The sequence below is a fragment of the Sarcophilus harrisii genome, chromosome 3 (genome assembly GCF_902635505.1).
Source record: "Sarcophilus harrisii chromosome 3, mSarHar1.11, whole genome shotgun sequence".
Taxonomy (NCBI): domain Eukaryota; kingdom Metazoa; phylum Chordata; class Mammalia; order Dasyuromorphia; family Dasyuridae; genus Sarcophilus; species Sarcophilus harrisii.
In genome coordinates this window covers 50,943,083-50,958,384 of record NC_045428.1, presented here as the reverse complement: position 1 = coordinate 50,958,384, position 15,302 = coordinate 50,943,083, and the positions used below count along the sequence as shown (strand labels likewise).

At 36.0% G+C, this 15,302-nt stretch overlaps 1 protein-coding gene across 2 annotated transcripts; it reads left to right on the top strand.

Annotated features, from left to right (window-relative positions):
- Positions 1 to 681: 681 nt before the first annotated feature.
- On the top strand, positions 682 to 10,415 carry RNF7 (ring finger protein 7). Of its 2 annotated transcripts, none has more exons than XM_031957860.1 (3): positions 682 to 1,028; positions 6,145 to 6,192; positions 8,264 to 8,320. In XM_031957860.1, the coding sequence occupies exons 1-3, from the start codon at positions 861 to 863 to the stop codon at positions 8,318 to 8,320; spliced, it is 273 nt and encodes a 90-aa protein (XP_031813720.1). In that variant the 5' UTR covers positions 682 to 860. The 2 variants fall into 2 exon arrangements, with proteins under 2 accessions (XP_031813720.1, XP_003766157.1); XM_003766109.4 differs by having other exon boundaries at positions 725 to 1,035; positions 8,264 to 10,415.
- The last annotated feature ends 4,887 nt before the right edge of the window (positions 10,416 to 15,302 follow it).

Genomic DNA, 15,302 nt, shown 5'->3' with positions numbered 1-15,302 from the left:
ATCTCCCCGCTTCACAGATGAAGAAACTGAGGCTGCATTTATTAAGCCCCTAATATCAGGCACTGTTCTAACCCATTTACAATTATTATCATTTTATTTAAATTATTTAGTTTGATCCTCACAATGACTCTAGGAAGTAGATACTTTTACTATCCCTATTTTATGGTGAAGGGAAGTGGAAGAACATGCGTTTATTAAGCACCTACTCAGTGTTTTACATTTATTAAGCACCTACTCAGTGTTTTACAAATAGGATCTCGTTGGATGCTCTGGAAGCTGGGTAGCGCTGGTATGATGCCCACTTTACAGATGAGGAAATCGCGGCTGCCCGTGACGTCACACGATTGGTGAATGTTGGCGGCAGGATTTGAATTCAGCTCTTCCACCGCGGTGGGGAGACTGACTTACTCGTCCTGGTTCGCTCACGGGCCACTGGATGAGTTCTGATCCCTAGTCCCTAGCACGGCGCCCAGCCCGAGGGAGGTCGGACAACAAGGGGCTGCTTCGGATTGGCGCCCGGCTCGCGATCTGCCCGAGGTATCCCTTAGGCACATCTCGTAGGAAAGCCCAGGCGCATACGCATGCGCAGAGCCGGGCGGCGAGGAGGCGGGACTTATCCGGCCCGCCCAAGGTGATGTCACGCTGATCTCTCCAATCCCGGGCGACGCCGGCGTCCACGGAGAGCGCAGGCGGCGTAAGCGGCGGGTTCGGTAACTAACGGTCGGCCCGCTCTTCCCCGGGGCCGCCTCTGGAGGGAGCTGCAGCCTCTCCCGAGGAAGCTCGGCCCCGCCGCCATAGCTCCCCGCCGCGCTCGCCCCAAGCCTCTCCCCCGCCGGCCGGCCGGGCCCGCCCGTGCCGCCATGGCCGACGTGGAGGACGGAGAAGAACCCGGCGCGCCGGCCTCGCACTCGGGCAGCGCGGGCTCCAAGGCCGCTGGCGACAAGATGTTCTCCCTTAAGAAATGGAACGCGGTGGCTATGTGGAGCTGGGACGTGGAGTGCGACACGTGCGCCATCTGCCGGGTCCAGGTGATGGGTAAGCGCTGCCACGCGAGCCCGGGGCTGCCGCGCGGCCTCCGCGGCCTGCGGGTCTTCCTCCTCCCCCCCAGTCACGCGCTTCTCCGCGGGAGGCCGGCCCCGACTGAAACAAGCACGCGCGAGCTCAAACCCACGTGTGTCCGCAGGCCCTCTAATCACGGAGGGTGGGGGGAAGGAACCCCCGGAGGGAGGGGGGGGGTGACGGTCGGGGAAACTGAGGCTGATCTCCCTCCCAGGGGCTGAGAAACCCGCGGCCCTCAGTCACCGAGCAGCTTTCCGGGGCGTGCGTACACGCCCGCGTGAAACCCACATGCACGCATACGCAGCTCCCCTTCATCCGCACGTGACTCGGCGTGCTGAAGCTTAACCGGGACCGCCGGGGTGCGAGGCGCGAGAGGCGCCCTCCCGACCCCGGCCCTAAACAGTCACAAAGGCTCGCTGAGCCCCGCAAGAGGAGAGCGCCCCGCTCAGAGACCGGAGACGGGCCCGAGCTCAGCCCCCCGGGGTCCTTCGCCGTCTCTTGGTCGCTACTAGACGGGTTGGCTTGTTGGGGTCCTAGACAAAGAAAACTAAACGAAATCTAAATTTTGCTTTTGCCATTTGAATGACTATTTTAGAATAAAAGAATCCCTAATAAGAGTTTGCGCAGACAAATTTGTCTTTTCAGACGCCGTTTGTCTCTTAGGATCCAGAAATGGAAGGAGAAAGATGATCTAGTTTTGCTTTTTATAGATCAGAAAACGGATCCAGACAGGTGAAGTCATTTGCTCTCAAATCTCCTTGGAAGAGGACTAATTAAATACTAAATATGATAAAGAATGGAACGCCAAAGAATAAATATCTTGATATCTTAATGTTTTTAATGGGTTTTTTTTGAGGCAAAGAAAAAATCGTGTTAAAAAAAAATTAAGCTTTTTATACTTTGGGAACTAAAATAAGAGCTTTAGAGTTGTTGGGGGAGGGGAATCACATTTTAGATAAGATTTTTCTCCCGAAGGAATGAGATGGTTAAGCATATTTGACGATCTTCAAAATCCTGTATCTTTTTTATTCCTTCATTTCAAGGATAATTTGTAGTACTGTGAGTCAAAATGCATATATTTTGAATTTTTTTTTAATAGAATTTCATTAGAACTTAATGTCTATTCTTTTCATATTCAGTCTATAGTTTAATTTTCCCTCCTACAGGAGAAATGCAGTCTAAATTTTTCATTTAGGTGCTGTTTTTTTAGTTGAGGAAAAAAACCTTGTTAGCTTATTTTTTTTTCCTTTTAATGCCATGTATTTTATTTTATTCACTCAAATGTAGATTATGAGGAAGAATCCATAGATTTCACCAGATTGCCAAAGGTGTTCATGACAAAAAAAATTAGGAACTCCTGAGCTAATCTACCACTCCCCTCCTTTTATTTTATTTATTTTTATAACTTTATTGACAGAACCCATGCCAGGGTAATTTTTTTTTTACAACATTATCCCTTGCACTCACTTCTGTTCCGATTTTTCCCTCCCCCCCTCCCCTAGATGGCAAGCAGTCCTATGTATGTTGAATATGTCGTGGTATATCCTAGATACAATGTATATGTGCAGAACCAAACAGTTTTCTTGTTGCACAGGAAGAATTGGATTCAGAAGGTAAAAATAACCCAGGAGTTAGCTTATTTATTTATTTTTTTTAAGATTTCTAGTGTTACTTTTCTTACATAGAGCTATAAAAGAACTTGCCATGAATGAGCAAAAGTTCTGGTTTTTAAAAATGAACATCTCAGTATATGGGTTAAAAGTTTCTTTTCATTTGTAGCACATCTTTGAAATGAAAGCATACTTCATTCCCAAGGTTACTTTTTATTTAAAAGTGGAAACATTTCAACTTTCATTTTGCACTTGCATGGTTCAGAAAGTCATTTTCTTTTTTTTTTTTTACCAAGACAATTACTTGAAACACTAAATAAAAATATAGAAACTTCTAGGTGACAAATGATATAAAATAAGAATACCTGAAGGCCAAGTGTATATAAGAATTCAAATGACTAATTCTGTGCTTGCCACATTGATGATAGAGATTTAGAACAATTAGGTTTTTTAGTTTAGAAGTATTCTGGAATATATACCACAAACATTTAACTTATGGGCTGCTATCAAGTGAATAGTCAATCAAGTAACAGTATTGAAAGATTAATTTTTTAAACAAACTATGTCTGTCCTGAATTACTAATTAATAAACATAATTACTACCAACTAAGTGAATGGCAGTAATACTAGAAGTATAAACAAATTTCCTACTTAAGGTGAGTATGATGAGCATCATGGAAACCCAGGGAGATTTTATAGTAAAAAGGTAAAATTAAGGTTTTGTGCTTTTGTCAAATATTAGATCTCATTCTGAGTTTTGATATTGAATCTAAAGCAAGTCTTTGGGAGCAGAGTCCAGATGTTTATGGCCTTAATGGCCTTAAGGTTTTGTTCAGCTTCATATCATATAAAATGCATCATTCATTTGAATAAAATGTACATTGATCAGATTGGGCCCTAGGTCTTGAATTTTTGAAATTGATTTCAGTCATCAGTTATTTCTTTTGAGAGTCTTGCTCTGAGATTTGTCAGTCTCCTGGTCTGCTACTAATGAAGTTGACTCTGTTGCAGAAGGAGGAGGTCAGGGAGGAGATAAAAGGCCTGCTGTCTATGCTAGTGGAGCACCAGCATGAGCCAAACCATCCAGGGAGTGCTTCCCAGGATCCTTTTAGGAGAGGATATGGGGGAGGTGCTTGATTGAGAATAGGTTGTAGTATGTATGTACTACAGTCAGAGGGGCCATTGGCTTCAGGTTATTGCCAAAGTTAGAGAATATCTGACCATGTTAGAACACCTGTGTGACCCTAGAGGACCCTTGTTCCTAGTTTCTTCATGTTGAAGCCTGAAGTAGGCTGAGGAAGTTAATTTGTTTCATCTCTTTTATAAATTTTATGAGGCCTGTCTTTCTTGCCTATCTAGAATAAGGCAAATATTTTAAATTTATTTTTCTCTCCAAAAGGAATAGAAACATAGTGAGTGGTCTTAATTCAACAAAGTATCTTGAGAGAGAAAAATCTATGGAGTGTCATTCTTTATTGAACAACTATTAAAAGCATTGAGAAAGAAAAAATGTGAGTGATAGTATATCTGTTTTTACCGAAGATTATTTTTCACTTTTAGCATTAAAAGATGTTTTCTACTATTTCTGTTTTTTTACCTTACAAAAAAATCACATCTAATTTTGTGGAAGCTATATTCAAAATAAAGGAGAAAGAAAGGGCCCATTTCTATATTACAACAAATGTAATCTCCCACTTAAAATTTAGGTGTGTACATGTCTCTTATATTTAATGGACCTTTCCAGGCTCTTATTTCACAGTGACTTTTTAACAAGCCAAAACACAAGAGGAACAATAAAAATGAGTCAACTAGATGGCATGGTGGTCCGAACCTGGGTCTCAGGGATGACTCCTAGACAAGTTATTTGTAAAATGGGGATAGAATCATTATAATAATAACTCTTACCTCATCAAATTGTAGTGAGAATTAAATGAAATATAAAGTGCTCTGTAAATCTTAAGTACTGTGTAAATGATAGTTGTTCTTAGGTGTGAACCTCAGAACAAAATTCTGATTCAAAAACAGATTTCAGAGACTATTTGGGACTCTGGAGCCCAGAGAGGGGCCATTTCGCTGTCCTTTGAAGACTGGGTTTGCTAGTGCCCGGTCCAGTGCTTTTTCCTCCTGGTGACCCTCTTTGTGAATCGTTTTTAAGAGAGGCATCTAGAGAGCCTAGTGGGTAGAGAGCTGGACCTGGCATCAGGAAGACCCGAGTTCCAATGCAAGCCTCCCAGGCTGTGTGGACAAGGGGGTATAATGTCAGCTCCCCCCACCCCAGTTGTTGTGAGGGGGAAATAACAGAATATTTGTGTAGCACTTTTCAATCCTTAAAGCTCTATGTAAATGCTGGTAATTATGATTATTACCAAAACAGTAATTATTATTAACAGCTATTTCTCTGAGGGAAGCTAATCTCTCTGTGATAGTGATTGGAAGCCTTAAGTTCCCATCTTAAATGAGTCTGACCAGGAATCTTCCCCACAGCCAGGGAGCTAGTCTTTTCTGAGGTGCCCAGAATATGCTTAACTCTTTACTTTCCTGTTCCCAAGGTTTTCCACTGAAGAATAACTGCAGTTTTTACAAGTTTATTCAGTTAGGTGAATACTTACATTTCAAATAGATAAGGCTTGGAAGGACCATTCCATGGCATAGTCCAGTGGGAAGTGTGAAATATGGAATCAGAGGATTACTACCTTTGTGACCTTGGAATGTCGGTGGACCTCGGTAGAATTCAACTAGCAAAACCACTAATAACCCTTTTAGTCCTACTTCTCTGATGCTACATCTTTCTAGTGAGATTTTTTTTTTTAATGAAAGAAAAATCCAGGTATTTATGAATGAAATAGTAAGTGAACACTAGAAATATTCAAAAAGTTTATTTTAAATGTGTTATGAATCACCATATGGGAAAAACTAGGAAGTAATTAAGAGTAAGGGAAACTCTTAGACTAAAGATTGAATAATTCAAGCAAGTATGCTTTGGGAAAATGTGAGAATTTTGGAGAAGAGTGAACAGATTGTAAATGATTTCTTTAAAAGGATTTTTTTCAAAAATAAATTACTCTTTATGTTGGTGTTTATGGGTGTGCTCTCATATCTCATTGTTCACATAGATGTTATTTGGACTTTAACTTGAAATATTTTTGACATACTTTGCCCGTGGGGTGGGATGGTGTGTGTGTGTGTGTGTGTGTGTGTGTGTACACATGCTCAGTCTTTTGAGTTTGTAAAAAAGCAAGGTGGGGGGATATTTTGTATGCTTTCTGAAATTGCTTCTGGTCATAACTAATAAGTATTGTGCTTTTTGCTTTAAATATTCATTTTAAAATGTTTAAATCTGAAGTGAAAATCAAGTATTGAAGGTTTTTATCTTCTTTATTAAGCTGTAGGGCTTTTATTTGTCTTTGAAGTATAAAAGTTTTTAAAATTGCATTCTGAGCATCAGATTGAGAATTGCTGTTTGTTTTACTTTTAGATGCCTGTCTTAGATGTCAAGCTGAAAATAAACAAGAAGATTGTGTTGGTATGTTGTAATTTTGTTCTTAGTTTTTCAACTGAAGGTTTTTTTTCTCAGTGGGAATGTTTGCAATTTTAAGATGAAATTTATCAGTATACACCCGTCCATTGTAAAGCAGTATTTATTAATGTAAAAAGTAAATGTATTCAAAAGTACTTACTGTAATCTGCAACTATCTTCTTATAGGCTCAAAAAATTACTCTATTAGAAGTGGAAATTGCTGACATTTTAATATAAATAGGAACCTGGTTATATTTTTCATCAAGAAAGTTATTAAAGAGAGAATTATTAAAACATCATTTAACTTTATAGTAGAATTTGGAGTTAACTTTTGAGTAGGTTTTTTAGGAATATTTTAGGGTTTTATTATTATTTGACCCCTTTTTTGTTTTAGTAGTATTTGTGCACATATAAAACATTTGATCATAATTTGGAGAGGCCTACAAGATAATACTCTATTCTTTATGGAATAACTGTAAATATTGAGTGATGAGATGTTAATACAAACATCTTAACCTAAACATTTAAGTATTTTTAAACATTTTATGTGCTTCAGCTTTAAAAATCCTCTTTTAGCACATTTATTTTGCAAAATATTTTAAGGAAAAATTGAGGAAATAAAAGGTTGACTTTCCTGTAAGTCATTTCTTATTGGTATCCTTGGTATCATTTGTCCCACCTCTACTCTTAATTTTGGCTCTAAAAGAAACCATTCTTTTGTTCTTTCTTGATCCTCTCCATTTAATTCCAGGGATTCTTTCCCTTTTATTTTTTGCTTTGCTTAACCCCAGGCTGACACGGTCTGGAAACACCTTACTTTTCCAGCCTTATTTCTGTTATATACCAGGTGCCCCCAGCCAGATTGAATTGCTTATTTACTGTTCCCAGAACTACTTTTCTACCTTGTTTAAAATTTAAAATGCCTTTGGTTTGCTGCTCCTTATTCCCATCATGTTTGCTTAGCTCTTAATGTTTGTTGAATGAATATCCTCCCTACCTGTTTTGTATTCCTCTTATCCTTTAAGTTGCAGCTTCCTCCTGGAAGCCCTCACTGCTTCATCTCCAATCTTTTCAACCTTCTCTCTTTTATCTTTCTGTAGTGAAAGGAGTTGGAACCATACCTACAATATACTTTCCCCCCAAAAAAAATTACATAAATAAACCAATACTGAAAACATCCCAAGAGACCTAGAACCTGGCAATATACTCTGCATATTACAGATATTCAATATATTTTTAATTTAAAAATGCTGTTTTGATACCCAAAAAGTGACTGAGAATATGGATGACTGGCACAGTCCATCACTAATAGAAAGAGAACTCTATGCATTCTCTACTGATAGTAGGTCAATAAGATCATTTTTCAGTATTAGACACAATGCTAAGAAAGGAAAGGACAAAAATTTTATATTTATATATGTATATAATCAAATTAATTAGGAGTCATATGGCAGCAAAATATAACTTCAAATATTTCTAAAATCAAAGAATAATTGGGAGGCTCTTAGGACAGTTAGGGAAATTAGTGCTTTAATAAAGTTGCCTTTTTAAGAGATGACAACATCTTGACAATTACATATTAATAGAAAAATTAAATTTAAAATTTATTTTTCCTTGAAAAAATCCATAAGTCATCCTATTGCAATAAGGGCTAGCTCTTAGAATGGTTTTCAATATGTATATAGAAACTTACTTTTTAAGAAATTTTGATAATTATCATTTCTAGAAGCTGAAAATATTTAGTAAGCCATATTATTGAAATTTTGCATTAATTAATATAATATTGCTGTATGTTGACTAATTTTGACACTCAAATATAGCCTGTATCATTTTTAAAGCATTACCTGTCTACATATATTTAGCACATTTGGGGCATAGTCATCTAACTATGGTATTCAACAGCTATACTGTTGACATTTTTCGTAACATTTTAAAAGGGAAATTATGAAATGGCTTATTTCCTTTTCAGATAACAGTAAATTCAATAATAATCAGTGACTAGATAACATGGCTTTAATTTTGAGTTTAATAATTTAAGTTGAAAATTATATTAAGTTTGTTTTTGTTTTTCTTTCAGTGGTCTGGGGAGAGTGTAACCATTCCTTCCATAACTGCTGCATGTCCCTGTGGGTGAAACAGAACAATCGCTGCCCCCTGTGCCAACAGGATTGGGTGGTTCAGAGAATAGGAAAATGAAAGCCCCGGGCATCATCAAGTGCCAGGGTCTGACGCCCTGAGGATGTCACATATTGGGCAGAGCTCTCCAAAGATGGCGACACTCCACTTGTCTTGTCTTGGTAAAAGCATTGAGCTGGATAGTCGCTGAAGTTAGGGTGCAGCATTTGGTCCCCTTTCTTTTTAGAACTTCTCTACAAGTAAGAACAGTGTGTTATAGTGACTTTCTTTTTGCTTTCTTTGATGTGAATTGTAGATAATTGCTTAGAAATGCCATGTTAGGAAAATAGCTTCAATGTGAATGACTTTTCTAATCTAATTAAAGTCTAGGATAAAGGGGAATCAATAGAGTCAGTTCCATTGAAACAAGAGAGTTTTGCATGTTTATAGTTAATCATTTAAAATTATTGACATGAATGAAAGATTCAAGTCTAATCCTTGTAAAGGTATGGTTTGGTGCTAATAGTATTTTTTTTCCCCTGAAAATAAATAATTTATGCAATATTCTTTCAGTTTGCTAGGCTTTGGGCTTCTTTCCAAGTTTTTATTAAAAACAAGACAAAAATTTTATGGCCAGAGCAACCAAAAGTTATATTTCTCTCTCTATGAGAAATTGAATCTTGATCATCTTGTAAGGCTATATCTTTGATTCTTAAGTAAAATCTATACCCAGAATTCTATAAAGTCAATAAGTTACGGACACAAGTATTTCTAAATCACACTTTAATTTTTAACATGTTATATTGCTTTAATGGTAATTTATATTGAATATCTACAAGATGTTTAATTTACTTATATCTTTAATGAGAAAATTACAATCATATAACACTATTTGATAAATGATTAAGGAGTCTATTACATTGTTTAATTACTTGAACTGTGACATAATAAATATTAAAGTAATCTAATTCTTTTGTGACTGTTTATATTTCTTTTTAGAAAACTATGCATCTCGTCATTATTTTAACTGAGATTAAAATTTTGAAATATATTATTTGAATGCTTGCTAGCATTAAAGTAGTTATTAGCTATATTTTAACCTAAATTTGTTTACATTTGGGGGGAAAAGTTTTTATTGAATTTGGTGAACAATCTGAAGAAATTTGGGGTATGAGGCAATTAATTTCAGAGTAGTCGGCATTAAAGTCTTTCGTCTAAGTACCAAAATACAAATTGATTATGAGTATATGTGAGGGAGAAAGAGATTTATCCTAAAATTTCAAAGAAGAAAACCATTTACTTCTCTGTTTCAGAAGTCAGTAGTCCTGCACTTCATTTCAACAATCCAAAAAGGAGTAGAAAACCTAAAGAATTATGAGTAATAAAATTTTGAAAAATTAAGTACTATGGGTTTTTTTTTAATGTATTGACTTTTTTTTAATCTATCATGAGTTTATTAGGTTTCTCTATAAAACAGGTTTTATTGTAAAGTTGCTTTCCATTATTCCTGTGACCCAGTCCAATACACAAGTGCATCCAAGCATCACAGTATAGCAGAAAAGGCCCAGAATAAAAGCAGAGAGCCTGTGTTTATATCCTGGCCCTGCTACTTATGTATCTCCTTTAGGCCAGATGATTTTTTCATCTCTGCAAATCGAGAGTTTGGGTCTGGATGAACTTTCAGTTCCTTCCAGTTCAAAATGCTGCAGTCTTCTCCTTTGGCAATTTAATAGTTTGGGAGTTTTTAATCACTGTAAAATAAACTTACAGCAGGTTTTGCAGATTTTTCTAAAGGGGTGAATGTCCTTAAAATGTGACCTTAGTATTTGACCTTAAAATGGAGGAGAAAATAGTGAGAATTTTAAATTATTTTAGTCAAAGGAGTGACAGTATGTAGATGAATTGTGGAGGAGGATGGTAATTGGGTGGTTAACTGCTGCTTTGGCAATCCCATAGCAAAAGATGTTACATCCTACCATCTAACAATTCACCATTTATATATGAGCATCTGAGAGTAGGAGAGGAGGAGGAAATCAGACAAAGCAAGACTGATCATACTCATCCTGGAGTGATAATCAGCCAATCTGCATAGTCATCTGAAAGTGGACTGCATATTGCTGGATCAAAAAGAGCATAGTGTGATAGTTACTGTTAGATTCTCACACAAAAAGTAAAAGTGAATGTTTTTCACCCATTTGACCAAAGTAATGCTAAAATAATAACTTTTATTATACATATGTTTATTGACAGTGATTTTCAGTCTTTAGTTTTTAAAACTTTAAATGCATCTTAATATTGAAAAAAATTTTAATATCTCATCAAATAACGAAGCTCTGTAACTTTTAGTGTATCCATGTAACTAATAAAATTTAAAATTTTCTATTGAAGATTGGTGTTACAGTAATAATTTTTAATGTCTTCATGAAGTAATTCTTATTTTAAAGTTACTATCCTAACATATAACTCACAAAGCCAGTGGGTAATCTAGTCTTTCTTGGTTTAAATTAAGCACTTTGAAGGTATATTAACTCTTTCCCTTTTGTTCACTTGGTCTAGAGCACTTAGGTTTATTTTGTCATTTGAATATATTCAGTAAAAGCTAGCTGTTATTTTTATGTGCGTGTAATTACCATTGACTTGAAAATTTCCATTCTGTTTGATACTCTAAAAACTGAAAAATATAAAGTACAGAGGTTTTGTATTAATTAGCTTAATTGGACCCTAATATAACAGTTATATGACTGAGAAAAAAAAGTGTTAAAATGCATTCTATTACTAAGTCTGAGGATATAAAATTGTAAGACAGTGAACTATGTAAGAAATATTCAAGTGCTTTTGATGTGTTATTTAAAGTTGTTTGGGTGGTCCCTAGGCATTAAAAATTATGTTCTGTGCCCTCTAAAATGAAAGTTAAAAAACAAACAAACCTGTGTCAATTTTTATAAACCTTTGTGCTTACAAATTTGGAAATTTAGAATGAAATGTAAAATTTTAAGCCATTTGTCTGAACATGCAAATGATGCAATAATAGTTGGCATAACACTTTTTTTAAAATGACAAATATTTTTCTTTAATTTGTCATTTGTTAACCCATGTAACTAAGAAAATTCAAAATACATCCTTCTATACATGTCTACATAGTCTACCAAAACAAATTAACCCAGATGTCATGCATGAAAATTTTACATTTTAATTTTAATTAAATATTACATTTAATTTTAAATTTATTCTGTTTGAAAAGATAGGTGACTGTTGTTTTGGACTTGGGTTTTATCAGCACATTGTTCAGAGTTCTAAAAGTTTTTCAGAGTTGTCTTTCTCTGTAATATTGTTCTGGTTCCGCTCATGTCACTTTCCATTATCTATAAAGTTCTTCCCAGTTGCTGCTGAAATTGTTGGTTTTATCATTACATGTGGTACAATGGTGTTCCATTACATTCATGTGCAGTTTATTCAGCCATTTCCCTAAAGGACAACTCTATGGTTTTCCTTTTTTTTCCTACCATGAAAGGAGCTGCTGTGAATATTTTTGTACATACAGATCCTTTTCCCCTTTGTTTGATTTCTTTTGGGTAAAGTATAGGTCTGGTGGTGGGAGAGTAGGGTCAAAGAGCACACAGTTTGGTGACTTTCTGGGCATTGTTCCAAACACTTTCTACGGTAGCTGGACTGATTGACAGCTTCACCAGCCATGCTGGTGTTTCTTTTCTCCATAGTTCTACTTTTTTTTTCTTGTATCATCTTTTGTTGGTCTGAAACTGAGTTTCAGAACTCAAAATTGCTTTGATTTGCATTCACTTAATTATTAGTGATTGAGAACATTTCTTCACATGATTATTGATGTCAGATTTTTTTCTGTTGAAAAACTTCTTGTTTGTATCCTTTAACAGACATCTTAAAAGCACTTTTAAGTTTTAAGAAATCCTTTTTCTGCATGACCTCATTTGGTCTTCACAACCATTCTGGGAAGTATAGTTTTACTTTTTTACAGGAGACTAAAGCTTATAACTGAAATGATTTGACTACAGTCACACAGCTAATATCAGAGGTAACACTTAAGCTCATTTCTCTTTTGACTGTCTAGCAAAAGTACTGTCACCCACAATAAGCATCCTGATATAGTGAAAACCACACTGAGTTTATCAGAAGGCCAAGGTTAGAATATTTATATGGCTTGGGCCACTTTCCCCAATTTTATGTTTGGCTACTCTTAATATTTTCTTAGATGTCATCACATTTATTAAAAAAAAAAAAATTTATTAGAAGAGGAATTCTGAGCTCCCTCTAGGCTTTGAAATCTTTTTTTAGTTTCTCATCAATTTGTGAAGTCACTTTACTAGAAATCTGATTTTAAAGAGTGAAAAGCTCATAAAATAACATTTTTAGTAATTTATACCCCCAAAATTGCTTAGATTTTTTTTTCCCACTTAAGTAACATTTCCTTTTAATGATTCGGGGAAACGGACTGAATTTATTTGCGTATCACTTATTTTGACTACAAATTAATTCACAGTTGCCAAGATTAAAGTTTTATATTAAGAGTAGAATGCAATGGGTATATCACAATAGGGGTTCAGTGTGTGTATACTGAATTTATTTTGGAGTTCTGATTGCATAGTTTAGAAATTTTCTTCTCAACCTCTACTCTCTTTTCCATTCTGGGCTGTTACAAAAGCAAGGGCAGGATTCACAGCTTGGACTCCATAGTTTTTCCTTATTAATATATATAGATCAAATAAGCAGAGGTATTGGGACCTGCTCTTCTACAGCTAATTATTGGAGAGAGAACCTTCCTTTAATGTTATTTGCTGCTATTGTCCATTCTTTGTTCCATAATTTTAATTATAATACAAAGATTTGATTTTAACTCTGATAACATTCCTATATCTAACATAGTCTGAAACAAGATTCTTTTCATGTTTAACAGTAGTAAACATAACCAACATTTATATATGCCAGGCACTATATTAAGTAAGCACTTTACAGATATTATCTTTATTGAATGACCCTAGGAAGTTGGTATTGGTGTTATGCTCATTTTACAGAACAGGAAACTAAGATAGACAATGGTTGAGTGACTGGCTCTGGATGACCCAAGTAGTAAGTGATTGAAGTCATATTTTGAACTCAGTTCTTCCTGACTACTTACTGATTAAACCCTTGGTTACCTCTATAGTTAATTAGCAAATATTTAAGAATATGCTTTGTTAATTTTATTTTTTGGTTAGGTAATTTGAATCCCTCTATATTATAAGATAAATCTAATTATAGTTTATTACTTCACTTAAATAAGGCACAGATATAAAGTATAGCCAGAGACTATTAACCTTTTTTTTTTTTTTTTTTTTGGATAGTCTAGTGAAGCCTTTTCAGGTACATAAATGTTAAAATGCATTTATTGGAACATAGTCAAGGACTGCAGGTTAAGAGCTGTCAAGAAGGTACAGGACACAGGCTATTAATAATGAAGTGTTAGTCATGTCTGACTGTTTTGTACCTCTATTTGGGGTTTTCTTGGCAAAGGTCCGGGAGTAGTGTGCTGTTTCCTCAGCTCATATGACAGATGAGGAAATGGGAGCAAACAGGGTTAAATGGCTTGCTCAGGGTTGCACAGCTAGGGGGTGTCTGAGAACAGATTTGAATTGAAGAAAAGGAGTCTATAATTTATAAGACACTGAGGATACAGACAAAAAGGAAACCTTTTTTTTTTTTGTCCACAGGAGACTTGCAATCTACTGGAGGATGTAACATATGCACAGATAAGGGTTATTTGAAGAAAGAAGACATTAACAATTTAAGGGTTTCCTAGAAGACCTGGCACCTATGCTGAGCTTTGAAGGGAGCTAAGATTTCTAAGAGGCAAAGAATTTGAGAGATTTTATGTCATGTTACATGATGCAAAACATTTTGACATATTGCAATGTATTTTCTTCTATAAGACAAATATTCACTTGCTCTCTCCAAAGTCTTATCTTCTCCTTAGGTATTCATGATCTAAAACCCTTTACTCAAATGGTGTCTTGTCTGGACGCTCCTTAATGTCTTTCCCAGCAGGGAGTACCTAGAACTGAATGTAGTATTATTCCAAGTGTAGTATGATTAGAGCAAAGTATGAGACTGCCATTTCTTCCTGAAAATTGTTCTTCTGTGTAGTATAGCAATACATTAACTCTCTTAGCTATCATTTATACACAGATGCACAAATAGCTAAGACTTTTTCAAATAAACTGCTATCTATCATAATGTGAAATTGATCTTTTTTTTTTAAATACTGAGAGTCATCCGCTATGTCAGCTATCCCTTGAAGCTTTATATCATTTGCACTTCAGCACGTTTCCTCTCATTTATGAAAAGTTAAATAGCAAAGAGACCAAGCACAAATTTGGGGGCCCTTTCACTGGAGATACCCACTAAAAGTGATTTCAAAACAACGACTTCCTTTTGGGGTCAGCTATATTAAAGTCAGCTTTAGCCATTTCTGTCATCTAGCCCTTATCTCTTTTGTTCCCACAAAAATTGCATGACGTTATCCATACTTTGCTAAAATCTAGGTAAACTGTGCAGGATCCTCTGATCTACCAGTATAGTAACCTTAACAGAAAAGGAAATAAGGGTATCTGGCATGACCTTTGTTTGATAAAGCTGTGCATCTAACTAGCTCTTTGGGATTGCCATTTCTTCTAGGAGTTCACTAACTGTTCTAAAGTATATTTCAGAACAATTCCTCCAAGAATAAAACTCGAACTCATTGACCTAGAAAGTTTCGCCAAAAAACCATTTTTATTGATTCTTTTAGAAAAGAAACACTCTTACTATTGGGCTTATATCCCAAAGAGATTATAAAGAAGGGAAAGGGACCTGTATGTGCACGAATGTTTGTGGCAGCCCTTTTTGTAGTGGCTAGAAACTGGAAACTGAATGGATGTCCATCAGTTGGAGAATGGCTGAATAAATTGTGGTATATGAATATTATGGAATATTACTGTTCTGTAAGAAATGAC

Coding starts and splice junctions, on each gene's coding strand:
- RNF7 (XM_003766109.4), top strand. CDS start 861: ATGGCCGACGTGGAGGACGGAGAAGAACCCGGCGCGCCGGCCTCGCAC. Junction 1,036..6,144: donor CTGCCGGGTCCAGGTGATGG/GTAAGCGCTGCC, acceptor TTTTACTTTTAG/ATGCCTGTCTTAGATGTCAA. Junction 6,193..8,263: donor TAAACAAGAAGATTGTGTTG/GTATGTTGTAAT, acceptor TTTTTCTTTCAG/TGGTCTGGGGAGAGTGTAAC.